Source organism: Primulina huaijiensis, chromosome 1, assembly GCF_012295235.1.
Source record: "Primulina huaijiensis isolate GDHJ02 chromosome 1, ASM1229523v2, whole genome shotgun sequence".
Lineage (NCBI taxonomy): Eukaryota > Viridiplantae > Streptophyta > Magnoliopsida > Lamiales > Gesneriaceae > Primulina > Primulina huaijiensis.
The window spans coordinates 25,409,436-25,434,275 of record NC_133306.1 but is presented as its reverse complement, the minus strand read 5'-3'; the positions used below and the strand labels follow the sequence as shown (position 1 = coordinate 25,434,275).

The following is a 24,840-nucleotide window of genomic DNA, read 5'->3' as shown; positions in this document are numbered from 1 at the left end:
TATACATACACACACACACTAGGAATGTACACGTGCGATGCACGTAGGTGACTAATAATGAAAAATATAATCACAAGAATTAGATAATGTTTAAAGTCGTTTGAAAAACATCATGTTTATAAGTATTTATCAATCTAAATATATCAAAACACAATACATAAAAATACATCATGACAATAAAATCATATATATTCACTTATTTATATGACAATTTTCAATCCGCGACATAATAAAGCTCTCTTAAATGATAAATCAACAAAAATATTTTTCATTCAAATATCAGTCAAAATGAAAAAAACAATAAAAATAAAATTAACAAAATAGTAAATTTTACCAAAATCAAAATTAAAATTTAAAATTCTCTTAATTTACTAAATTATCGTAATAATATTAAAATAAAATCATTAAACTTGTTATTAAGGTAAATATAACTTTTGTTTTTGCTAACTTTTAACGCATTGCAGATTTTATTTAATTTCTATGTTTTTTTAAATATATATTATAGATAATTAATTTTATATCAGAACCAATCATTTATAAAATAATATTGTTGATTAATAATTTAAGAGAAATAAAATTTTAATACAATACCACTCAAATAAATATATATAGTAAAAAACATATATAAATAAATTAATATATAATATTCAGTTAAAAAATTTTATATGTAAAAGTGTAATATATAACAAATTATAATAAACTATCAATATAATTCATATTTATTAAGGATTATATTGATTAAATTTTTGTAAAGATTATATCATAAATTTAGTTTAAAATTTAGAAAAAAAAAAGAAGAATGTGTATTAATGTCCAAATATATCTAAGATGGACAATGAATCACAAAAATCGACTAAAAATGTAAATAAGCACTTTTTTTTATATAAAATTTAGAAAAGAAAGAAGAATGCGTATTAATGTCCAAATTTATCTAAAATGGACAATAAATCACCAAAAAAAACCCTTAAAAAGACATATTAATTTAATTTGATAACTTAAATGAACAAAGAAATGTAAATAAATAAATTTTTTGGCATAAAATTAGGAAAGAAAGATGAATGTCTAATAATGTCTAAATTCATTTAAGATGAACAATGAATTACAAAAAAAACCTTTAAGATAACCTAATAATNCCGATGGATTTGGATTTAATGAAAATATCTGATAATTGGATTTCGATTTGTGGATTTTTTATAGTGTAATAATGTCAAGATCCAACTTAAAATGGTAAAGAAAGAATTGAAAATCCCGAAAAAATTGTAAATATCCAAACAAGTGCAGCTCATTTAATTTAAATAATAAATTTACGGAAATTTCTCGACTAATTAAATCTATTTTAGAGAAAAATGGGATATTAAACAATAATCGAACAGTTTAAACATTTGTAAAATACCAAATAAATTGTCATATTATTTGACAAAATTCCAAATAAATGGTTGATCAAATAGAGGCCTGAAAATTGAAAATTATTTGCATTGATTATTACAAAATACCTATATTTGGAAAAATAACATGGGCAATATTTTTCTATTTAAAAAAATTGAATCAAACCTTTTTTAAAGCAAATAATCAAGTCTTTTTTAATGTAACATTTCTAATAAAAAAACAATATGATTTTTTTTAAAAAAATAAAAGTACGTATTTCTTCTTAAAAAAGAATTCGAATCTAAAACAAACATATTATGACATCATATTTTAAAATGGAATACCATTTTGGGTAATAATTGATCAAATCATACAAATTAATATGTTTTTTTAATAAAATAATATGCTGTTTTGATCTATCGAGACAAAAAAATAAAATAATATGTAAAAAGAATTATAGAATATAATGCACTTGCAAATTTCTGGTTTTGAAATTCAAATGAACATTCGACCGTTGGGCTGAATCTAAATAAGGAGAATCAAGATTGCAGCGGCCGTAGACATCCTCCATGTCGCTCGTCTCCTCCGATGCACCCAGACGCCATGGCTGGCAACGCCCACTCCACCCTTTACAGGTTCAAGTATCCACCATAAATCTTTTTGCAACTATCGCTTCTACTTCTGATTTCAGCATTTACACATGACTCACATGTCCGAATTTTTCGTTTCGATTGTGTTTTGCGTGGACCGATTTGTTTTCGTTTTTTGAAATACATGCAACATCTGTGGTTTTTCTTGAGCTGGGTTTTGATTATTGAAATATATTGCAGCTCGTGGGAACAGCGGTTTTCTGTTTCCTAGTCGCGGCTTTTTACTGCTTTTTGGGCCTTTTCTTAGGCAGCAGAATAGCTGAGATCACCATAACAATTATTTTCTCCGTAGCGGTAAATCAAATATCTTTTCAGCTTGTCTGAGGATTAAAGGGATGTGTTTGATATATAGTATGGTAATATATTCTTTTCTTGCATATAATATATATGCAGGTAGTTTCTGTCGCTCTTCTGTTTTTGAGGTGTGCGAGCATTGATCCTAGCGACAAGAGTAGATTTAGATTCAGAAAGAAGAAAAGAAAAGGTAATTTTACCGGGTTCCAGGAGCTGAATTATGTGTATCTCTTCAGCAAGATTTGCGTGAGATTCTTCAGAAGAATGGAGCGCAAGATCCTGAAGACTTGCATTAGAAGGAAGTATGTGGATCCTTGCAAAGCTAACATCCAAATTCAATCGGAACCTCTAATCCCATTTCCCCTCGTTCTCAAGGATGATTCTTTTCCACCAAATCCCAAAGACGAAGATATCTCATTTTGCTCCCTCTGCGATTTCGAGGTGATATTAGTTGTAAGTTAGTTTTTGGGCCAAGGTTGCCGATAAAACTTCAAATTAATACTGACAGTCATTATTCCCCCTATCAGGTTAACAAGTACAGCAAACATTGCAGGACTTGCAACCGGTGTGTCGAAGGATTCGATCACCACTGCAGGGTATCAGACAAATTATCTTACTCTCTTTCCCATCAATAGATACATTAGTAATTTTCTCATATGGGTTGTTTCAGTGGCTGAACAATTGTGTTGGGAAAAAGAATTACTCGACCTTCATTCTTTTGATGACTTTTGTCTTGATAATGGTTAGTTAACTTCCTGATCAAGCGCTAAACATATTATTCAATTCATTAACATTCTCGAGATGATGTGCTAGTTATGTTGCTGCAGCTTTCCGTGGAAGGGGGAACTGCGATTGTGGTATTTGTCAGGTGCTTTTCTGATAGCAAAGGGATGGAACAAGAGTTGAAGAGAAGACACTATGAGAACTTCCCTAGAGGAGTTCTTGCAGCCGCATCAGTAATTTTCTCATAGGTTCCCTTTTAGACACCACACCCCTCCTCAAGTACTTTTAACTCAGTTATTGAATTACAGATTTTATTGGTTTTGGTGACGGCCTATAGCACGGTTGCACTGGGGCAACTTTTTTTCTTCCATCTAGTTCTAATCAGAAAGGTACAGCAAAAGCAATATATGCATCCTTATATAACTGAAAAAGAAAGCTTTTAACAGACTTTGGTCATATTCATTTATTAATACTGTTCCACGGACAGTTTGATCAAGTAATGGGATAGATAATTCAAGATTAATGCCACCATTCTTGACAGGGAATATCGACTTATGATTACATTCTCGCAATGAAAGAAGAGAACCAACTTGTAGAACTTGAGTCACTTGAAGATTCGGATTCAGCTTCTGATTCAGACTTTTCTTCTGATGAGAGTATTGACTACGATTCACCTGAAAAGCCTTCATTTCTATCACGAATGATATACAAAGGTGGAAGGATAAATCAGGTACATGTAGTAGGTTGTATTTATCTTTTCCTATTACATTGTGATTTACTGAGATGAAGTACATAATTTTGGTTTGATTTCCAGAACCCACAAAAATTGTCCATAAAGGTTGATGATGAACCAGAATCATTGTCCATCTTGAACAAAAAGAAAGGTTTCCGTGCAAGCATTGACCCATGGAAACTAATAAAACTGAGTCGAGATAAAGCTATACTTGCAGCTGACAAGGCAAGGGAAAGACAACTGAAGCACAAACCCTTAACTCTAAAAAGTGATTCGCTTAAGCCCTTGCCTCTAGAAATAAAAAGTGGACCACTTGTGAAAGCAGATAACAAAGATGCAGGAGTGTTAAGCCTGATGCCTCTGCCTCTCGTTTCAAAAGGAAGGTTTTTAAACTCACCCAGACAGTTTTCAAGTCCAAGAAAACGACTTTCATGCTCCCCAACACAGCAACCTGGTTCTGGTGGTGCTGGCGGTCCATCACCAAAGCACAACTATAGAAGCGGTTTTGATCTGAAGTTGACTCAAGTCTCCAGAGAAATGGAAAGCTATATATCTAGGCAGGTCTTGTGCTCAGTTTTAAGGAGCGATGGTTCCGAGGATTCTCCTAGATGACAGGGGAAACAAACATTACAAATATAGCTCTCCTCTCAGCCTTGGAGAAAATCTATTTTTATTTATTTATACTTGCTTCTAGTTCTATTTTATATGGAAGATATTGATTAAATATCTCACACAGAGGTTTCTCTTTTACTCGTACATTTAAATTATGTCATTGGTATCATCAGGCGTGTAGAAGAGAACCCCCTTTGACGCTTCACACAAGGCAAAAAGGGCATTACTAGCTACATTGATTGTACATGCTGCTTGCTTGCTACGAGTTTTAGAGAACACTCAGAAATTTCATAGATTTCTTTTTCTTTTTTGGCAAAGAAATTTAATATATATTTAAACAAACACGTCAGAGAATTTCTCGTGTGAATTAATAGAACCAAGCCTACATCAGTTTTAGCATTTCTGTTCAAATGACATTCAACCTCCTATTTTCCAGACAAAAAGACGAACAAAACATTCTTATACAGTTTAAAAACAACGTAGAACTCAAATTATTCTTTAACATTATGAAATATGAGAAGGTATAAAGTAGGCGTTCAGATTCATGTTGATGCCAGAGTAAAAGAAGTCTTTTCCAAAAGACAAGTGGCCTTGAACTCACTTGCCTTCTCAGATGAGTCCTCAAATGACAACGAATCTGCTGCCTCAACAAGAACTAAAGCAGAAGATACATTGTTTCCTTTCATTGATATTTTAGATCCCATTGTATCTTGACCGCATTGATAGAATTCCTGACACAATCCACAATTGACCACCTTACCACCAAATGGTACGGCTTACCCTCCAGAAGAATGGCATTTACAATTCAGGATTCATTAATCCACATGACAAGGTATTCATTTGATTGCCCATCGACCCAAATATTATGAAGAGGGCATGGAAGTGACGACTGGATTCATATCATCATGATTCTTAGCATCAGATTTAACACCTTCCGAACGTTGTTCATTTTTCTGCTTCACCAAAACTGGCTGGAACTGGGGGAAGTGCAAAAGAAAATGACATTGTTTCAGCAAGTGTGGAAGTCGAGATTGAAATGCAAGTCGATGGAAAATTGAATCAGGATCTCAAGTAAAAAAATAAAGTAGTGTTGAACTCTATACCTGGTAAATAGCATATATAACATTTCTTCTTATACGCGCCATCATGTCTATGAAAAGATTGTAGCCCTCAAGTTTGTACTCAATAAGTGGATCTCTCTGTGCATATCCCCGCAAACCTACAGCCTGCTGTACAAATTTGAGTGCTTGCAAGTGTTCCTTCCATAAGCGATCTATGTTGGACAATATAAGGAACTTTTCTGCTTCTTTCATCAAACCAGGAGCTTCTTTCTCCACTATTTCCTGGTATAAATAGAAAGAAATAATGATCCATAACCGATAATACGATAACATGTGTTTACATTTGGCCAGTATAGCTATTCAACCTGGTGTGCATAAACGAATAGAAACACATCACACAAAGTGATATTGCAAATTACTTACCCGTTTCTGCATATATGCTTCACGTCCACGAAGGTGAAGGTATTCTTTTAATTCATCATAATTGGAGCAATTAGATCCAAGTAATTCAGGGGTCAAATCATTCAAAAGATAGCAATATCTACAAATGAAATATAAACAAGTCAAAAAATAACAACAGTTCTGTTAATTATTCCTGAACAAATAAATAAAGCCCAAGGAAGATCGAAGAAGTTAATACCCTTAGTGATCATACCTTGTGAATTTAAACACACAATAGAATATCAGCACAACAAAGGCATACATGTTTCGCATAATATGAAACCAGGTTACGACAGGCAGTAACTGATCATAAGAATAAATAATTAATTATTCTGGTCAGAGCAAGTAGGTGAGACTAAAATTTCAAAGTGATGCATACAAATTAGAAATACTCTAACATAACTGTAGTATGAAGCTTACTGTTGAAGTTTTGCAGCAAGCTTCTCAAAATTCCAGCTCTCTCTTGGAGCATCAGAATCAATATTTGCCTATGAAGTTGTTAAATAAAAAAGTTACAGCCGCTGGTTGAATTGTATAAAGGCAAAAGTCAGATCAAAGTTAAACAGTTAATCACACCTCCAGTATATCGTCCATTGTTAATTCAGCATATTCGACAAGGAGAAATTGGAGATCGTCGGACTCCAATGCTCTTCTTCTCTCAGTGTATACCCGATCTCTTTGACTGTTCAAAACCTCATCATATTCAAACAATTGCTTTCTAATGTCAAAAAAGTAATTTTCCACTTTTCTCTGAGCTTCATCCAGTGCTTTTGTCAGCATCTTGGATTCAATTGGTAAATCTTCAACTCTAAAAGCTCTCATCAAACCCTACATACGGGAATAGCGTCAAACTCTTCACAGCAATTTCCTGGTCAATAGTGATAAGCTTGAAGACAAAAAGAACCTGAATTCTATCTCCACCGAATATGCGAAAGATGTTATCTTCAAGACTAAGAAAAAACCGGGAACTTCCAGGGTCTCCTTGTCGGCCACTACGGCCACGCAGCTGCACAACAAATAACATGATAAAGTAGAAAATATAGAAGCCAAATTAAACAACTTAGTTAAAATTAGCACAAAAGTTTGTGGTAATTTGTCACCATGACTGAACTCATCAAAATGAAAGAACCAAACCTGATTGTCAATTCGGCGTGACTCATGGCGCTCCGTACCCACAACATGAAGCCCACCTGCTGACACAACCTGATCACCAAAATGGGAAAATTCCATTACAACATGGTTGGAGGAAAGATAAAGTCTTCCCAGGATTGTAAATGTTATTTTTGTTTATGATTCAGGGTTACAAGCTGAGACTTCTTACGCTATGCATACAGCACTGTGCTAAGCAGCTGGTAATTTGGGGAAAAAAAGTTTTTTAATAAATGAAGTCATATCATTCATCATGTTATGCATTTTTTAAATTTTAATGGACTGAATCTTGTACTCCATTTCTTCTAAGGTTTCTCATGCTAATGTGATGTCATCATTTATGCATATTAATTGCAAATTCAGTTAGGTGCATCCGTTTAGGTGCATCAGAAGACCCCATCTTAGTTGTTGGGTTCAGATGGTGTCTCTTGTGCTGCTTGAGCACAAACACAGCAGCACAAAAAACACAGACAAAGACGCAACAACATTGATATTTAAAACATTGAGAATATAACATGACAAATATAACACTATAATACATTTAAGCACACAAATTTAAAATTGAGAGCATAGTCAAATAAATCAAACACGTACAAAAATATTAGAAGCATTGCTTTTTCGATTATTAAAATTTAAATCATCATTCAAGACATATAGACAAAAAGAAATTATTTTGAAAAGTGGATTTTTGTAACTTTTTACCTAAATTTTCAGAAAATAATAAAATCCTGACATATCCAAACGCCTCTGCTACTTCACATAGACTTGTCGACTCCATAATGGGTTTTTCTCCTTTTAATTTTTGGACATATCACATGATGTATGTACCTGATAGGTATCCGAGCCGTGTCCTACACCACACGAGCCCCTTCTTTAACTCTTCTTTCCTACATTCTTTTGAATTAACAAATTGGCTTAATGATTTTCATATATCCAAGAGGTGTTTATATGAAGCATATAGAACCTATTCTAGGAAAGCCAACTATAAGGTCAATAGAGCTAATATCCCAATTATAATGCAGGTAAAATATATATTATGCAAATTGTACACGTCAACTCTTTGCATAATTTTGTTTCTCTGCCTTCAAAGTTCAAATATAAAACCAAGATCATCCAAAATTAACTATCATTTCTCACACATTACCTCGACAGCTTTTTTTATTATTATTATAAACTCGACTGCTATTCTCCATATAACTAAAAATTGTTGCAAATGACAGATATGGCCTTGCATCTGCCGATTTAATATTTTGATCAAAGAACAAGCTCTAACTGATTTTTGGCCTCTTGTATGCAATGGATCATATGCTACCAGAACAAAATTGGAAAGAGAGTAGGGTAGGACTCAAAAAAGATACACAAGACAAAGACAAAATCATTCCATTGAGAATAACAGCTGTTACTTTACATAAGAAATGAATCTGCTGAGAACCAATTACCTTCTCCCTCTCTTCTTCTGTGTAAACCTTATACTCCCCAACAATGTTAAGAAAAGTAATGCGGAGCTTTGAAATGACTTCATCCTGAACAGGACCCTAGGCATTCAAGCGTTAAAATGATTAGTTTGGACGTACTTTATTCATAATATGCTTATGTCCATTCTAACCACAGATTTTAATAATTTTCAGGCAAGAGGAACTCTAAAAAAAAAATCACCTTTTCACAAGAATACGACAGCCGCTCTTCAGCTTCAAGCTCAGTCAATGACCTCTGACCCCATGTTGTGACTGCCAACTGTACAGCCTCCTCGGCCAGTTTAGAGCTCTCTTTGGATAGCGTGCATGGAAATAGCCTCTCATTTACCTGGGAAATCAAGGTTTTGATCATGCACAAGAGAACAGGATAGTAAAAAGAAATCAAGCAAACACCAACCTTCCATGTCTTCTTCGGAGAAGGTTTCTTAACTGAAACATAACCTCCTTCAGCAGGCTTTACAACTCTGTTCAGTTATCAAAATGTACACACAAAAAATAAGTCAACATTTTGCACGTGCTTAAAATCTTCTTCTCCTGACATCAAGATAACACCCCTGAATGTGGACGCATCAAAGATTTCGTTTCGGACATGACACAATGTTCCAAAATTTGGAAATATTTATTTCAATAAATCCAAAAATTATTTATAAAATGCCTTATATGGCATGATTCGAGGATTCTGATGATTTCCTTGAACCATGATGAGCCTTTGTCAATCCCCAAACATGTATGTATACTTGCAATTCGAAATGTACAATGACATAATATAAAACCTAAAATAAAGATTATAGCCTAAAACTCCCAAAGGCAACACTGATGCAAATCACCTAAGACTAATTTTTTGAACCTGAGTACTGCATAAGATTGAGACTGCAAAGATACCTTGGCATCAGCATCTCACGTAACTTCAACCTTGCCATAAATTCAGCATTACCACCAAGGATTATGTCAGTACCACGACCAGCCATGTTTGTTGCGATTGTTACTGCCCCTAGTCTACCACTCTGAGCCACAATTTCAGCTTCTCTTTCCACATTTTCTGGTTTTGCATTCAGAACCTTTAAAGACATACACCAACTTAAGAAAGCTCCACCAAGAAAAAAACAATAAAAGAAAACTAACAGGTCGAGATTAGAAGAACATGCCGTATTAAATAGTCACCTCATGGGGGATTCCAGATTCACGAAGTTGAGCAGATAAGGCATCACTTTGCTCAACACTAGTTGTTCCCACAAGCACTGGCCGGCCTGCTTTGTTCATCCGAGATATCTCTACTATGACTGCTTGCCATTTCCCTGTAGTTGCCCTAAACACTACATCTGACTCATCCTTTGAGGCATGAAGGCATGGGGAAGAGAAAAGTTAAGAGGGAGTTCTAAGACATAAAACCAACATAAAAATATAATAATAATAATAATAACCGGTGAACCTTTAGTAAAGTCTAACTATCATAAATTCCATTATATCATCCAGAAATTCTTGCAGTAGAGACATGCTCCAACATTTTCACTTGCTTGCCACTCGATAGATATTCAATGGATTAAATAAATAAAATAAGAAGTATAATTATTCCAAGGGATGGCAAGAATTAAGAAAAGGACCTTTCTAATCATGGGTTTGTTTGTGGGAACAATGGTCACTTTGAGTTTGTATATGCTCTCAAACTCTGCGCTTTCGGTGGCAGCCGTGCCAGTCATGCCACAAAGTTTTGGAAACTAAATCAATCATTTAAGCCAAACATCAAAATCTTCCAGTGTCAAAAAGAGTAAACCCACAATTGACTGATAGATAATAGTGTACGTTAGTTATTCAAGAGGATTCACTAACCTGCAGAAAGAAGTTTTGGTAGCTGATAGAAGCCAAGGTCACTGTTTCATTTTGTATAGGCAGTCCTTCTTTTGCTTCAACTGCTTGATGAAGTCCATCACTCCAGCGTCTCCCCTATGTGCAATTTAAAACTAATTCATGATGTCTTTCTTTTTTTTCTTTGGTATCTTAATTTTTTTATTACAATATAGATACGTTAGAAAATTTAAATGTCATCAAGCATTTATTCAATAGCTAAACTTGGAAACCAAATATNTCAAAAGAATGTTTAAGGTTTTTTTTAAAAAAACAATATCTAATTCATGATGATGATAAATGAAAATACAATCATGTTTCTTCTTTCATTTGTCCTCCGAGCACCCAATAATAAAATAATATAAGTTTACCTGCATTACTCGGCCAGTAAACTCATCCACTATAAGAACTTCGTTCCCTCTGATTATATAGTTCACATCTCTAAGAAAAAGTTCCTTGGCTTTGATTGCATTTAATATGTATGATGCCCACTGCTCTCTTGGATCATATAAATCTTTTACTTCCAGAATTTCTTCTGCATCTGCATAACCTTGTTCTGTAAGTAAAACATTTTTTTGTTTCTCATCAACCTGCACCAAGTAACGGTAGCGAAAAAGAAAAAAAGTGTTATCTTGGCCATCAGAATAAACAGCGCACTGTCGACAGTATTTTATCCCAAACTAATATTACAAGCAGAAAACTCTCCAACAAATAAAACACCGAACATACATTCAAGAAAATTTATAAAAAATTATGTGCTCTGTAAGGATTTGATTTTCCAATACGGTAAACGCTCATCATATTTTGAGAAGGGAGTCGCGCAGTCAATGCAACAAAATAAAGTTTATTTAATCAATATTTTGAGTACTGATATCCTAACTACAAGCAGAAAGAACCTTAGACCTTACAGTGTAATGAATATCTGGCTCAAATACGGTGGCTATTTTAGCAGATTTATAGTAACGGTCGCTGGGTTTTTCAGCAGATCCAGATATGATGAGAGGAGTCCTTGCTTCGTCAATGAGGATAGAATCAACCTCGTCAATGACACAGTAATTGAAACCTCTCAAGACAAGTTCACCAACACTCTGTACGATCGAAAGGGGGTCATTTCAGAATAAACATATATCACGATTCACATATATAAGATATAAAAGCACAGGAAATGATATTGAAATTTAAAAAGAAAAATATCACATTCCGTGGCAAGATTATCTCTCAAGTAATCAAATCCCAGCTCACTATTTGTAACATATGTGATGTCACATAAGTAGTTCTCCCTCCTCTCTTCGCTGGTCATATTTTCTGCCAAAAATTAAACGATTGTCAGAAAATAGAAGTTTCATTCTTAAGAACCATAATGCAGATCAACACAAATAAATCAGACATCTAGTAAACACTCTCAGAAAATTTTGAAATTGAAAAGATATCAGCACGAACTTTAAAAGGATGTAAAAAAACAAGAGAGAAGAAATAATGCTATGTTATTGTTCCAAGTGTGCCAGCTCCTTGCCACATCTTACCTATATATGCCCACACAAGACAAGAAAAAGAAGGTGAGATGGAGAATGTCCAGTTAATGAATGTTAAAAGAATATGTGTAGTCGAGGAATAGAAAGAGAATGTCAAGTTAATGAATGTTAAAACAATACGAGTAGTTTCTAGTCTCCCACAACAGGACCAAACAAAACTTTAGACTTTTAAGTTCAAAAGAAAAACAGATTATTGGTACTTTGAGCAGACTGTTCATTGATGTCTTAGAAATAATGACACTGGCTTGAATTTGAATGAAAGAGACTTCCCAACAACAAGTGATGATAGCAAGTCGCGAGTAAAACGTACGTTGGATTAGGCCAACCTTCAATCCAAGAAAACGTGGAACTTGACCAACCCATTCACAATCTCGTCGAGCTAAATAGTCATTAACGGTAACAACATGCACGCCTTTCCCAGCCAGTGCATTTAAAAACGCAGGCAATATGGCAACTAGTGTCTTTCCTTCTCCTGTTTTCATTTCAGCTATTTCGCCTTTGTGAAGAACCATTCCACCTATGCAACATAAGAATGAACAGAGATTCCATAGGTAAAGCAAATTGAAAAATTGTGGTAAAGTGAATCAAAAATTTGTAGTCGCAGAAAAGTGAAAATAATCCAAATTCCCAGGACTCCTTATCCCTCCTTCCAACTTTCAAAGCAAGACGGCTAATGTGTGAGGGATAAAGCTGCAATTACAAATTTTGATTTCTTCCATCAACAAGAAAAAGAGTTCACACAAGAATAAGACTCAAATTAAAGAACTAACCGATCAGCTGCACGTCAAAGGGACGAAGGCCTAGAACCCTTTTAGAAGCCTCTCTCACTACTGAAAATGCTTCCTGCAAGAATACACACTATTTAATCCCAGAAGAACAACTAGTTTGACCAATAAATAACGAGTGATAGTAACACGAGAATTCTCTTTGTTCGAAAGAACTAGTTGTATTCAAGAAGATGAGGAAACAGTAAAAAGAACAAAAAACCGAATGATCTCAGAGCGAAGCATCACATTTATGGGGGAGTAAGGGGTGAGGTGCGGGGTTGTTCCATCAAGACTAGCTTTTTTTGGACAAAACAAGCATGCTAAGGATGATCAATTGTCGTACATACAGGTAAGAGGGAGTCCAAAGGATCACCGCGGCAAGCGCGTTGTTGCAAGACAGAGGTCCTCTCCCTCAATTGAGAATCCGAAAGGGACGAAATCTGGGCCTCCATCTCATTGATAAGTGCCACAGAGCTCGCGTACAGCTGCCGGGTGGCCTCGCCGGTGTCTGTGCCTGTCCCGAAAATCCCGCTCAACAGTCCACCCAAAGCTGCCATCGTGACGGGGCTCGGCCTGGGACACAGACTTCTTCTTTCTCTTACTTCAGCTCTTCTTCCTCCACCTCCCGTTAATCTGATTGGGTAGTTTCCAAGCCAACTGCTCCTCTTGCAGATGGTGAAGTTGGAAGAAAGACCAGTGAAGGTGGCCAAGGAGCGGTGACCGGCTGCCGCCACCGGCGACTCAACTGGCCGTGCCATTGCCATCTCTTCCACTTGGTTCCCACCCAGTCCCAGAATTGGCGGGTGGATACTATGAGTAAATGTGTGTGAGGCTGAGAGTCGAGGAATCGTTGGCGTAGTAAGGGCCGCGGTTGATAAGACACGCTACCTTATTATGTGGAAATGCTTTTTTTTCCCATGCGTTAAAAATAATAATAATATAATTTAATAAGAGTGATTAAATTTATATATTAGATTGTAATGAAAAAATTAACCTTATCATAATAAATTTTATAATTTCAAAGTTGTTGCTTGAGTTCATATTTCTTATCTGTTTATGCGTCGACAGTGTTTGCATGATTTATTTATTTTTACCTAATTTATATATTATATAATATGATAATTGAGCCCTTGATTTTGTGAGTCAAGTCAAATATCTATTTTTAAGGTTAATCGAGTGATACTAATAATTTTATTGAGATTTATAAAAATCATTTATATAATTATCATATTATATAATATATAAAAAATAAATAAAAATATTTATTTGATTTTAATTTCTACCTATTAAGAGATATTTATAAAAATCATTTATATAATTATCATCTAGTGATACTAATTTAGAACTTGATCATATATAGGATTTTTATATATTGAGGACAATTAAGTCATTTGTGTTGTTTTTTATCATTAAATTAAAATTATTACACCTAATAGAAGAGACATTTTATCCTTCTAAAAAATTATTTATCAAGGACTCATATTATTATCATGAGCTTTTTAAAATGATACCAAACATGGGATAAAGATGATTATTTATCAATATCTCTCTTTATCCCGTGTACCAAACTATGTTTAATGCATTAACTATTGAAAACGTGTATTTAAGATAGTAATTAAAGTAATCATAGCCTAACCAGCCTAACCAGGTGTATCCTCAATTCACCATGACAACCCTCAAACAAACCAAAAACAAAATGACAAAAAGATTGAAAATTATGGTTCCAACGACAAAATATGACTACATACAATTAAGACATTACCATGCACCAAACAGCTCAAAATATCAACTCCACATTATGCCATATTTTACTGTATACCTACTAAGATTGATCAAAAAATTAATAAAGGAAAGAAATGCCTATATTTAAGATAGTTAATAATTTATTTAATAACATAGATGAGACATCTACTTGTGTAAATCTAAACGTACGATGTAAATATATGATGTAGCAGAGGATTTCGTCAAAATTAGCGACACAAAGGGTCGTAATTATAGCATCCGGGATCCATACATGTCTTCGGCGATCAATATTGGAAAAAGTATATACAAAAGAGCAGCCGCGCATCAATCTCCAATTGTGTTCGTCGTTAAGACAGAAAAAAACATCAAAGTGTACTAAGAGAATGAGTATCTGTCATCATGCAAAGGAACTGATGAAATGATACCGCAAAGGCCATGACAGAACATGGATACTCAAAAAGTATGATTTTTAACTCTCCAACTCAACTAGTTTCTCAGCTTGGTTCTGGTGGCAATACTTTCAAATTCCGCATCCACTCGCAGAAGCTCGGATCATCAAAGTGAATAAAACTACTTTTCAGCTTTGTCCGCTGTTCCGCAGTCAAAGTTCGAAGCTGAGGAAATCTTGCTTCCTGTATCCGCAAATGAATTAGGGCAGGCTCATCACTCACAAAGGGGCAGCCAACAATGATAAAGTTACTGCCACTGGATAACTACAAAGCATACAAGTGGCATAAATTCAAGACCAAATTTACGTCACCAACCTGTTCGTAAGGTGGGTCTTTGTGTGCTGGTATCAGCCGAGAGACAAAGTATCGAGCCTGGGAGCTCCCTTCCTGTCATTAATCAGAAGTATTCAGCGCAAATATTCTAAGAAGGGTTAGTCAACATTAGTGAAACCTCTGTTTCAGGTATCAAGTATCAAGTAAGCAACCACATCAAATGCTCCCAAGGTTTAAACAAGTTTGCATTTGACCATTTGCCGTTGATAAAGAACAGAGATTACAGTGACAATAGGAAACTCCGTTATTCAATTTCACATATACAAAACAGGCTGAGACGTACTTAAATAACCTCGTCAAACAATACTCATTCAGCCATAACATAACACATATGTTGACTTTTTGGATTTAAATAATCTTAACTAATTCTTATTAAAGCTTTATTTAAATCCAAATTTACCCTATTCAACTATCCCAAAATCACATAACTACACCTGGGCCCGACATCTAACTTATCAGATCCCCACTATCCACAAAATTCACCGCCAACATGAGCATCAGTGGCAACGGTCTTTGTTCCGGGGTTGAAAGAGGTGTGTGATGATCAATTCTCGTCAAACTTCGATTAAATCCACATTAATCAAACTTAAAAATCTAATCCCATCCGACCCAGACACAAAATGTCACTCATCTCCCACTATCAACAAAAATCACTACCATGATGAACTAACGGAATGTGGAATGTAACCTGAGGAAACCATAAATTTATTATTATTTATTTAATGAATTAAGCATTTAGATGGATGTGAAAAGATCTAATTTATCAGTTGTAAACCTCGAAGACTGTAGATTCCATTCATCATAAAAAAATCATACAAAAAATGATGTCTTAAACTAGATAGTCTACCACATATTCTTCTTTCGTACTTGCTATTTGTTTGAAGTTAGAATCCTCGTAAATTTATCGTTCATTTTTTAAAAAAGGGTAATATCTACCTTGAATGCAAGAATCCTAGGAGCAGGAAACCTCATCTCAGTAAGCTCTTCAGACAATGTCCTACATGCCGCCAAAGCTGCTGCACTTTTTCCTTCCTGTGCAGCTAGCTCAGCACCCTGCACATTGCCTAAGATGAGAAAGGTCTACGAAAAAAATGCTAAAGTTAAAATAAATAAGATAAATCACCAATATTAGTCTCCATGGGAATGAAAAAATAAAATATAGCACCAATGTTGTCTTTACTCTATCCTTTATCCCTCCTCTCTCGCAACGGTAGACAAGAACAAAGGGTTTGAATTTGCTAGCAGTAACTCATTGTTGAAATCAAATTCACTTTCGCTGAAGTCATATTGGACACATTTATATGACACACCAAATCTGATCTAGCTGCCACATACATAAAGCTAAATCTTGCACAGCATCACCAAAGAAAGATCAACTTTTTATACACTCGTGCATGTTCGTTTTCCACATACAGAAACAGCCTCCATGCCTAAGCTAACCCAAATTATCACTGTTGTTACAAGTCTACAACATGATATTATGGTCAGAATGTTGAAAAGGTTTGAGAACAGTAAATGGTCCATTTCCAATGTGAAACAACAAATATTTATGAGCCAGACCGAGGTTGGAAGGAAAAAAAGGTGAGTTATAAACCACAAACATCAGTAGTTCAAATACCTACAAACATTTTCAAGTGCTTTATGCTTCAAATGCAGATGTCTTGTAATAATAAATAAAAGTTCCATTTCATTACCTTGGAATCTGCTACCAAAATCAAGTACAAATACTATCTTATAAAAAGGACGGGGTAAAGATCTTCGACACATATAGATAAACAAAAATGAGTATTTGCCATTTTCTACTCATAAATGACAGTTTTATGTCATAGCCTTGGAATCCCTAGCTAAAATCAATTATAAATTTTAGCTTAGAACAAGGAAGGGTTTTTTACCTTCAACGCGAATGGACAAATAAAATTGACTGGTCATTTTTCAAAAAGACCTCAATAACAAGTTAAGCCAAATACTATGCTCGCAAGAAAAAATTAATTTTATTTGTTCACAATGACAAAAACCAGATTAAAAACATCCGTTATTATGAATGAAAACAGTGGATATAAAATGTCAGTAGTATGTCATAGCCTTGGAGTCCAATCAGGTAAAAAAATTATTTAGAAAAAGGAAGGGGTTATGACCCTCAACACGTATGGAAAAATAAAATTGGTCATTGTTATAAAGACCCCAATAAGAAGTTAAACCAAAAAGTATACCAGCAAGAAAAAAGTAATTTTATGTGTCCACAATTACAAAAACCGGATCAGAAACATCCATTATTATGAAGGAAAAGTATCAGATATATAATAGCACAACAGTTCCCTGTGCTTCAATTAATGAAACAAATAGGATTCTCATGTTGATACAAACTTATCTGAGACATCATTAGAGTAGCAAGTGTAGGTGAGGTCTACAAAGAGTAGGATATTGTTTTTGTTCCCCCATTAAGCCTATTCTTAATGTCCACCAAAACATGTGAGGTCAGAACTGTACTTCGCATATATTACTCAAATGCAGCGAGTTTGAAAAATTGGAATTGAGGAACATGTGACGCAACTACAGAAGAATGTGAAAAACGAAAGATATATGTGTAATCAAGCTGCCAAACTGTAGAAATTGTGACAAACACTTTGGGGTAATGCAAATCAAGCACATCTGGGTGTTGAAATCAATTGAATCGTCTGACAAACCAAATGTAATTTAGTACAGAAAAGATAGACAGATATGCATACCAACCAAATGAAGATATCTGTCCCGTGATCAAGAACAACAGCAGCATCAGACTGCATAGCAAGATCATAAGCTGGTAACTCCTCAAAAGTTCCACCATCCCGATGCATAAGACATCGAGGTGCCAGCATGCGGAGTGATAGATCAAAGGACGCATTGAGGAACAAAGATCGGTAGACAGACCACTCATCGTCATGACCAAGTATACTTCCAAGTAAAGGACCTCTTCTAAGATGGAACAAGTGTTCTGGCAATAATGAGATTTCTTTGGGGTATCGATAAAATTTGGACTTTGGCATTTGGGAACCGAACTTACTTGCAACATCTTTAATTCTCTCATCAAGTGTTATTTGCATATCAAGAGCACCGTTTAAGTTTTTCGCTAGCAAAATAGTTCTTTTTCCAATAAGAACAGCAGCCACTTCATCTTGAACACTCTCTAGATATGCTGAAACACTATCCACAGCAGGGAGCCTAATGGTAATCACTCTGGAGATGTCAGCTTGAAAAATATTTGAAAAATGAATCATAAACTGGAAGTAGACAAAATCACTCTTTATATCTCTGCCGGTCTCCATGTACACTGCAAAAGTTTGTGTTTCTTCAACACTCAGCATTTTTATAGCAAGACTACTGTCATTCTTAAATGATTCATGGTTATCGTTGTGTGCCTCCTTGCCAGGGCCTACCACTTGACTAACAAAAATATCATCTGAACAACGAATCTCCAATAGACCATAAGAACCAGCAGCCCGAATAGCTGCTCTCTGCAAATTCACACCAAATGCCTCTCCAAAGTCATCATGGAGAATCAGGATACCTCCAGAAGATTTTGCAAGAGGCAGAAAAACAGGAACTCGTACCGGGCATGTTCCAGCACATAGAATGTCCACCACTGTATTGCGACGATAAGCTTCACAACCTAAATTCTCCATCCACTTCAATGCTACTTTCTCCATATATGCGTAGTTTGGATGACCAAGTGAATGAGGAACTGAACCTGGGCCATAAGTGTTTGGTCCACCAGCACACACAATTATCCTGCTACTTCCACCTGGCCTTTTAATAACACCTCTTGACACTTCAGCTGAAGGCCCTTGAATTATTGCCAGGGCAACCTCCACTGCAGTACCTAAGCAACGGTCTCTAGAAGCTTCAGGCAAATTCAATTTATATGCCCTCAATGATGAAAAAATGGCATGCGCTGTGGGAAGCGATGCATGAATTGGTGCTAAGTATATTCCGGTCCCATATATCAGTGCTCTCAAGGTGTCCTCACTTGGTGATTTTCCCCCAGGAAGTACATCGGCAGATGCCATGGATTCTTCAGAGAAATCATACACTGAAACTGCACGGCCATAAAGCACAATTCCAAGTCTGGTAGTTGGTGGTAAGGAATCTACAAATGCGTGCAGGGAGCTCTGAAGATGCTGCAAGTGTTGTTCATCTAAGCACTCGTCTATCACTAGAACTACAGGAGCTGATGTTCTAGAGTCAGACACTGGAATGTAACCAGGTCTCTTGTTCCCTGTCTGCACATAATCGACAAGAGGGGAAGATAGTTCGGGTAGATTTCGGAGTTCTTCCTTGGTTTGAGCTATGTATTCCCCTCCACTTCCATTCAGACTCCGGCAAATTACACATTGCCACTGGCCTGATTCAAGTAAGATGTTGCAGTAGATATTGGCATAAGATCCACAACTGTGACATCGATGGGGATCACGTTGTATTACTTGAGGGCCTGGTGAAACCTCCCTGCCAGGAGAAATTAATGCCCCAAATCCTAAACTAGGCACATTGGCTAGCTTCTTCAGTTTAAGCACCTGAAGGATCAAAAAGAAGGGGGGAGCAAATTAATCTGTTACTCAAACAACATAACATAGTATCGAATAGTAAGACAAAGTTTCGAATAAGAATCCCGTTCGAATTATTCTTCCATAACTAAAGGTGAGGTGGTATGGACGAAACAATAACACAACAGAGAACAGGTTTCCCCTTATACATAGATTAGTAACAGTTCTTTCAAAAACTCCAGTTCATCAGGAATTTTTTCAAATATATGAATCCATCAAATACACAATAAAACACTATAGTTTCTTATAAAAAATATATCTGGAAAAGACTAAATTCAATTAGTGCAGTGGTAGGCAATAGAGCATTTGGAGACTCCATATCATGGTAGAACAAAAGCAAAAAATACCTTTTGGGCTGAGAATAGAACATTTGGAGACTCCATATCATGCTCCTCTGTAACATCAGAAATTTGATGCTGCAACTCAACTGATCCATTTGAGAAATGCGGAGTGGAAGAAGATGGAAAAGATGAACCAGAAGAATAAGCAATGGGCTGAGGAGTTGCAGGAGAAGTTTTATATGGAACTGCAGCTGGCTGGAGCGGAGATGAAAACACGGGAGGACCAGGTGGAGTGCTCATGTGAGGAACAGGGCTTCCAGTTCGGATTCCATTTGCTGGAGATAATAATCTAGGAGGCCTTGTTGATGGAGAAGGAGCCTGGTTTAGCTGTGCCAATGGAGGAGGAGGGAACGCTGGTCCTGGTGGTGGAGACCAAGATGAGGGTGAGGCAAAAGAAGGGGAACTAAATTTTCTATCAGGGACTTGGAGAGGTGATGGCGTGGCCTGGTCAGAAGAAATGGTGACAGAGGAAGATTGCTGTTTATTGGCCATCAAAATAAGGTGCTAAAATGAACTAATCTCTCGTTGCATCTAAGAATATTCACCTCACCCAACCGACCTCCGCACCGAGGAAAATCAACAGCAATCGGGATTGACTGAAACACAATTCAAATTTTACAAGGAACGATTCTTCAGCCAATACTCAAGTATTCAACCAAAAAAAAGGCAAGAATTGTCGCGATCTAGCCCTGATTGAAAAATGTTCAACTAGCGATCAGCTGTTGAATTTGGGTAAGAACAGTAAACAGCGAGTCTGATAGGTAATTCAGACGAGGAGGAGCTACTAAAAAAACAAGTAATTCCATAAACAGGAAAATATTTTCGACATTCAAATCGAAACAGACATACCTCGATTCGCGAATACTTTGAAAGAACAAGAGATCCCGTTGCCACAATTCGATCAGATAATTTGTTTCGGTTGCGTTGGGTGCGAGGATCTAAAATCATGTGCATCATCAACTGGGGTTCTTGTGCGCGTGTTTCCACGGGAGGTTGTTGGTGCGTGGAGGTCTCAGGACAAGCTGGCGATAACTAAGTAATTGATTGGCCGTTGATACGACACACAGTCCACGCCATCCAGGAATTCAATGTTCGCATATATATATATATATATATATATATATATATATNCTCTCACAATCTGATTCCAAACAAATACAGTTAATGAATTTTGATAAGTCCAATGAAAAAAAAAATTAATTAGGCAATGAGATCGATTCTCTTTGAACCGTAAACCGAAATCGGAACTCTCTCTCGTAAACCATACCGGCTATTTTCCGTCTGTGGTGGAAACTTGCTAACATCATTGGTTGTTTTATATTTCAAGAGACCTGTTTTGGCGTTGTTCGTCGTGAATTGTTGCATTCCAATGACGATATTTTACCCGTATGGATTTTTCCATGCTTTTTATGCTATTTTGTTGCTTAATTTATCAATCAATTCTGTACTAATTTCATTCCTTCTGTTCAGTTGTTGTTTTGTGTATTTACTTCTTTGGCTCGTTGCTTCAATTGAAACAATTAGCATATCGATTGGATTAGAGGCATGTGACAAGTACAGCTCTGCTAAATCAGTTGCTAAGTCGAATTCATCATGTCATCCACATATATTTGCTTATTTAATGTTAAATGAATTATATGTTTTTTTTCCTGAATAATTTTAAGCCCATGTTGCTTTATTTTACGTATGTTTTTATATATATTGGCAGTTTCTTCTCGAGTGTGCTGAGCAGTTGCCGCACAAGATACCTTTGTATGCAACATTGGTACGCAAGCCTTTTCTGCTCAAGTTTTATTCTGCTTAACTTCGATCATACTTACTTATATTTATTCTCTTGGAATGCGCTTACATGTGCTGAGACATTCTACGTCCGTATGGTCACTATGGTGTTTGTATATTCTGTTTGCTGGTATATTACTCATCGTCTAAACAATGAAGATTTGTTTGAAAACCGTTGCAGTAAATTGAGACCAAATATTGCATATAGATGGCCAATATGTAGTCTCACTTAGATTTTTGGGGATTTTCTTAAGATATGTAGTTTCAGAACACCTATTAGGTTATTACCATTCAAGTTGCATAAATTGGATAAATTTAAACTATCAAATTTTCATGGAATATATATCTGGGATGAGAAAATCTGAGAACATGAAATCAAGCACTCTGGAACTCTGGAACGTAAACCATACCGGCTATTTTCCGTCCGTGGTGGAAACTTGCTGATGACCGGATCGTTCCATGATGTCTGGGTTTAATTTAGTTGTTTTGCTGCTTTCATTTTTCATTTCAAATTCATAATGATGTGGAACACAAAACATCATGTCTAATAAATTTCTTGTCAACAAACAACGCAGTAATTCCATTTTCTTTTTATTACATCTCCGACAACAATTCTCAACTCCAACAGATTATTCATTTCTTCGAATTAAAACAGTAGAGACCAAGGTATGCTTCAAGCAACAGAGATTAGGATGTTCAAGTATTGTTTGATTAATTTCACTTCAAGCAATAGCCTCTTAGAATGACATTTGGATTTTTATTATATCTTTGTTCTTTGTGGTTGAGAATAATATAGATAATTATTGGTGCCCTCTCATTTTAGATTTGATTTGGCACGATTTTATTCTTGCTCATTAATTATCTTATGGGTTTGGTGCCACTGTGAGGACACTTTTTAAAGCTATAACATCAATCGATGAATGTGGATGAAATTAGGCCACAATTACCATTTATATTGTAAAGCTAAGTTGTGGCAGGGCCATGACTTCCTGCGGGTGGTGCACATAGTACCTTACATGTTCTGGGGATGCAACTGATTCTCACAATATTGCTTTCTTGTGTGAGTGCATTACTATTACTTGAGCATTGGGGTGACCATTAGGGTTGATGAAATATGATTGGTGATTTTTTTTATTAAAACATGAAATCAACCAATTTTGTCGTTTTTGATTGGCTCAACAATGTGATTGCATCAATTTCGTGGTTTTAAACAACTGTGTTGTTATCAATATTTTTTTTATTTCAGTGTTCAAGTTTATATATGTAGAGTGACTTGAATCTTGATAAGTAGTATTTTATTTCCTCCTACATATAACTGATTTATTTGAATTGATTTGGCAACTCCAATTTCCTCATCAATTAATTCCAATTTGCTTATCCACAGAGAAATTCACCATGAGCCGAACACCTTCACTTACCTCATCCAAAAGGTTTGCATTTAACATTTTGCTCAAGACACATTTAGTTTTTTTTTTTATATTTCATTTTCATATCATCATTTTAATATTGTAACATTTTGCATTTCTCCCTCACTAATGTAGCGAAGTAGCTAATGGGTTCACACAAATCAATCTCCTCTTACTCCATGATTGTCACTATTGTGATACGATATAATATTCCGAAATTATTTTTATCAACAGATTGATTTGAAGATAATAGCTCTAAGGCTATCGCTAATATGTCGTCAGAATCAAACTACCAAGGTATAATTTTTCTTTATAGGCTACTATGAGCCTCACCAATCGCATAAAATAATTAGTTCCTCGTGTTTTATACTTGATGTCGTCAACTGTATTAATATTAAAGCCATTTGCAGCAAGTGCCACAAAAGACATAATAAGGACTGAGAACACATCTGAGCCAAGAAAGAAAAGGAAAGAAAGAGGTTCCAAGTCAAGCAGGTTTTCCAAACTTCGTTTCATCATTGCTTTGCACATTGTGATAAATTGTTATATTGTAAAAAAATATGATAACTACTTATCTTTATTTCCTTATTATCATTTTGTACTTTATCTTATCATAATCATTTCATGGAAAAAAATATTACACTCGTATTAACATTTCTATGCAGTTCCATTTTCGATGTGCAATTTTGAAATGGGACGAAAATGTATCTTCTACCTCTTCATTTTTACTATTATTATTTTTTTATACTATAATATATATATCTACCATACAATTTATTTTCCTTTATTTATTCTATGAAAAGGGTATTATCTGATGATGATAACTTTATGCTTGACGATGACGTGCAAAAAAAAAAAACAAGTGTCTCAAGGCAATTGATGGATAAGAATATTTCTTTGAAACAGGTACAAGCAATATTACAACTCGGAATATGGTTTCCAAAATAAATTTACATAAGATGATGTTACTAAATATAATATAAATATATAATTAAATATGTACATGTAAATGATATTATGTAATACACATAAATATTAAAGTTCTATTCTTTTCTCACAGGACATGCATTACTGCTTTAAGGCAACTATATGTGAGATTGAGAATAAATCAAAATCATGGTATGAAGCTTGTGCCAGTTGTCTCAAAGCAATCATCAAAACAACGAAAGAAAAAGTTGTGCAAATTGCACGAAACCACCTGTTCAAATTATGCTAAGGTATGAATCATATTCTCAAATGTTGTAGTGATGTTAAAAAATTCTATTTATACTTTGATGCCACGTGAATTTCAATAGGTATTGTTTAACGATGACAGTGCAAGATAATGACACATCAGCAAGACTTACATTATTTGAAGATGTTGCCTCAGATTTTATTGGTTGCTCAGTGAATGAATATATTGAATTACTCAATAAGGTATACATAATTGTAATTGTAAATCATATTGTCAAGTTTCAAAATGTTTATTATTAAACTTCCAATTGAAACTATATAATAACAAGAACTGGATGAGAAAAAATTTACCATTGCTCTTGACAACTCAATCAAGGAAGAGCATGTGTTTCTTT

The 24,840-nt window shown here is 35.2% G+C and overlaps 4 protein-coding genes across 5 annotated transcripts; 2 read left to right on the top strand and 2 right to left on the bottom strand.

Moving 5' to 3' along the window:
• The first annotated feature begins 1,859 nt into the window (after positions 1 to 1,859).
• Positions 1,860 to 4,670, top strand: LOC140988623 (protein S-acyltransferase 18). Its single transcript, XM_073457651.1, has 9 exons — positions 1,860 to 2,000; positions 2,196 to 2,309; positions 2,409 to 2,750; positions 2,837 to 2,905; positions 2,980 to 3,051; positions 3,137 to 3,265; positions 3,341 to 3,421; positions 3,574 to 3,762; positions 3,847 to 4,670. Exons 1-9 carry the CDS (start codon positions 1,935 to 1,937, stop codon positions 4,375 to 4,377), a joined length of 1,593 nt encoding a protein of 530 aa, XP_073313752.1. The 5' UTR covers positions 1,860 to 1,934; the 3' UTR covers positions 4,378 to 4,670.
• A 153-nt stretch (positions 4,671 to 4,823) lies between these two features.
• LOC140988631 (protein translocase subunit SECA1, chloroplastic-like) lies at positions 4,824 to 13,540 on the bottom strand. The gene is made up of 20 exons (XM_073457664.1): positions 12,992 to 13,540; positions 12,648 to 12,720; positions 12,188 to 12,394; positions 11,548 to 11,650; positions 11,254 to 11,434; positions 10,717 to 10,935; positions 10,331 to 10,444; positions 10,105 to 10,218; positions 9,665 to 9,832; positions 9,386 to 9,561; positions 8,901 to 8,967; positions 8,685 to 8,831; positions 8,468 to 8,563; positions 7,014 to 7,082; positions 6,784 to 6,885; positions 6,456 to 6,707; positions 6,300 to 6,367; positions 5,862 to 5,979; positions 5,481 to 5,720; positions 4,824 to 5,354 (listed from the first exon to the last, which is right to left on the bottom strand). Exons 1-20 carry the CDS (start codon positions 13,406 to 13,408, stop codon positions 5,241 to 5,243), a joined length of 3,045 nt encoding a protein of 1,014 aa, XP_073313765.1. The 5' UTR covers positions 13,409 to 13,540; the 3' UTR covers positions 4,824 to 5,240.
• Positions 13,541 to 14,702: 1,162 nt separating this feature from the next.
• On the bottom strand, positions 14,703 to 21,155 carry LOC140988614 (protein transport protein SEC23 A). The gene is made up of 6 exons (XM_073457639.1): positions 20,937 to 21,155; positions 20,094 to 20,683; positions 17,896 to 19,716; positions 16,106 to 16,222; positions 15,152 to 15,223; positions 14,703 to 15,019 (listed from the first exon to the last, which is right to left on the bottom strand). Exons 2-6 carry the CDS (start codon positions 20,577 to 20,579, stop codon positions 14,882 to 14,884), a joined length of 2,634 nt encoding a protein of 877 aa, XP_073313740.1. The 5' UTR covers positions 20,580 to 20,683; positions 20,937 to 21,155; the 3' UTR covers positions 14,703 to 14,881.
• Positions 21,156 to 23,003: 1,848 nt separating this feature from the next.
• On the top strand, positions 23,004 to 24,840 carry LOC140968338 (uncharacterized). Of its 2 annotated transcripts, XR_012173757.1 has the most exons (7): positions 23,004 to 23,296; positions 23,507 to 23,569; positions 23,683 to 23,767; positions 24,076 to 24,178; positions 24,333 to 24,489; positions 24,568 to 24,700; positions 24,786 to 24,840. XR_012173757.1 is itself a non-coding variant. In XM_073429327.1 (6 exons), exons 2-5 carry the CDS (start codon positions 23,545 to 23,547, stop codon positions 24,486 to 24,488), a joined length of 369 nt encoding a protein of 122 aa, XP_073285428.1. In that variant the 5' UTR covers positions 23,004 to 23,296; positions 23,507 to 23,544; the 3' UTR covers position 24,489; positions 24,568 to 24,776. The 2 variants fall into 2 exon arrangements, 1 of the variants encoding a protein (XP_073285428.1); XM_073429327.1 differs by lacking the exon at positions 24,786 to 24,840 and having other exon boundaries at positions 24,568 to 24,776.

What these genes read in the sequence shown, in the direction of transcription:
- LOC140988623 (XM_073457651.1), top strand. Translation starts at nt 1,935, where the DNA reads ATGTCGCTCGTCTCCTCCGATGCACCCAGACGCCATGGCTGGCAACGC. An exon ending in GAGTTCTTGCAGCCGCATCA is followed by an intron (nt 3,266 to 3,340) that starts GTAATTTTCTCA and finishes ATTGAATTACAG; the next exon opens with ATTTTATTGGTTTTGGTGAC. An exon ending in AAGGTGGAAGGATAAATCAG is followed by an intron (nt 3,763 to 3,846) that starts GTACATGTAGTA and finishes TTTGATTTCCAG; the next exon opens with AACCCACAAAAATTGTCCAT.
- LOC140988631 (XM_073457664.1), bottom strand. Translation starts at nt 13,408, where the DNA reads ATGGCAATGGCACGGCCAGTTGAGTCGCCGGTGGCGGCAGCCGGTCAC. An exon ending in CGTGAGATGCTGATGCCAAG is followed by an intron (nt 8,968 to 9,385) that starts GTATCTTTGCAG and finishes ATAACTGAACAG; the next exon opens with AGTTGTAAAGCCTGCTGAAG. An exon ending in CTCCGAAGAAGACATGGAAG is followed by an intron (nt 8,832 to 8,900) that starts GTTGGTGTTTGC and finishes TTGATTTCCCAG; the next exon opens with GTAAATGAGAGGCTATTTCC.
- LOC140988614 (XM_073457639.1), bottom strand. Translation starts at nt 20,579, where the DNA reads ATGGCCAATAAACAGCAATCTTCCTCTGTCACCATTTCTTCTGACCAG. An exon ending in CAGATATCTTCATTTGGTTG is followed by an intron (nt 16,223 to 17,895) that starts GTATGCATATCT and finishes GGCAATGTGCAG; the next exon opens with GGTGCTGAGCTAGCTGCACA. An exon ending in CTAGGATTCTTGCATTCAAG is followed by an intron (nt 15,224 to 16,105) that starts GTAGATATTACC and finishes GATTAATGACAG; the next exon opens with GAAGGGAGCTCCCAGGCTCG.
- LOC140968338 (XM_073429327.1), top strand. Translation starts at nt 23,545, where the DNA reads ATGTCGTCAGAATCAAACTACCAAG. An exon ending in AGAGGTTCCAAGTCAAGCAG is followed by an intron (nt 23,768 to 24,075) that starts GTTTTCCAAACT and finishes TTCTATGAAAAG; the next exon opens with GGTATTATCTGATGATGATA. An exon ending in AGAATATTTCTTTGAAACAG is followed by an intron (nt 24,179 to 24,332) that starts GTACAAGCAATA and finishes CTTTTCTCACAG; the next exon opens with GACATGCATTACTGCTTTAA.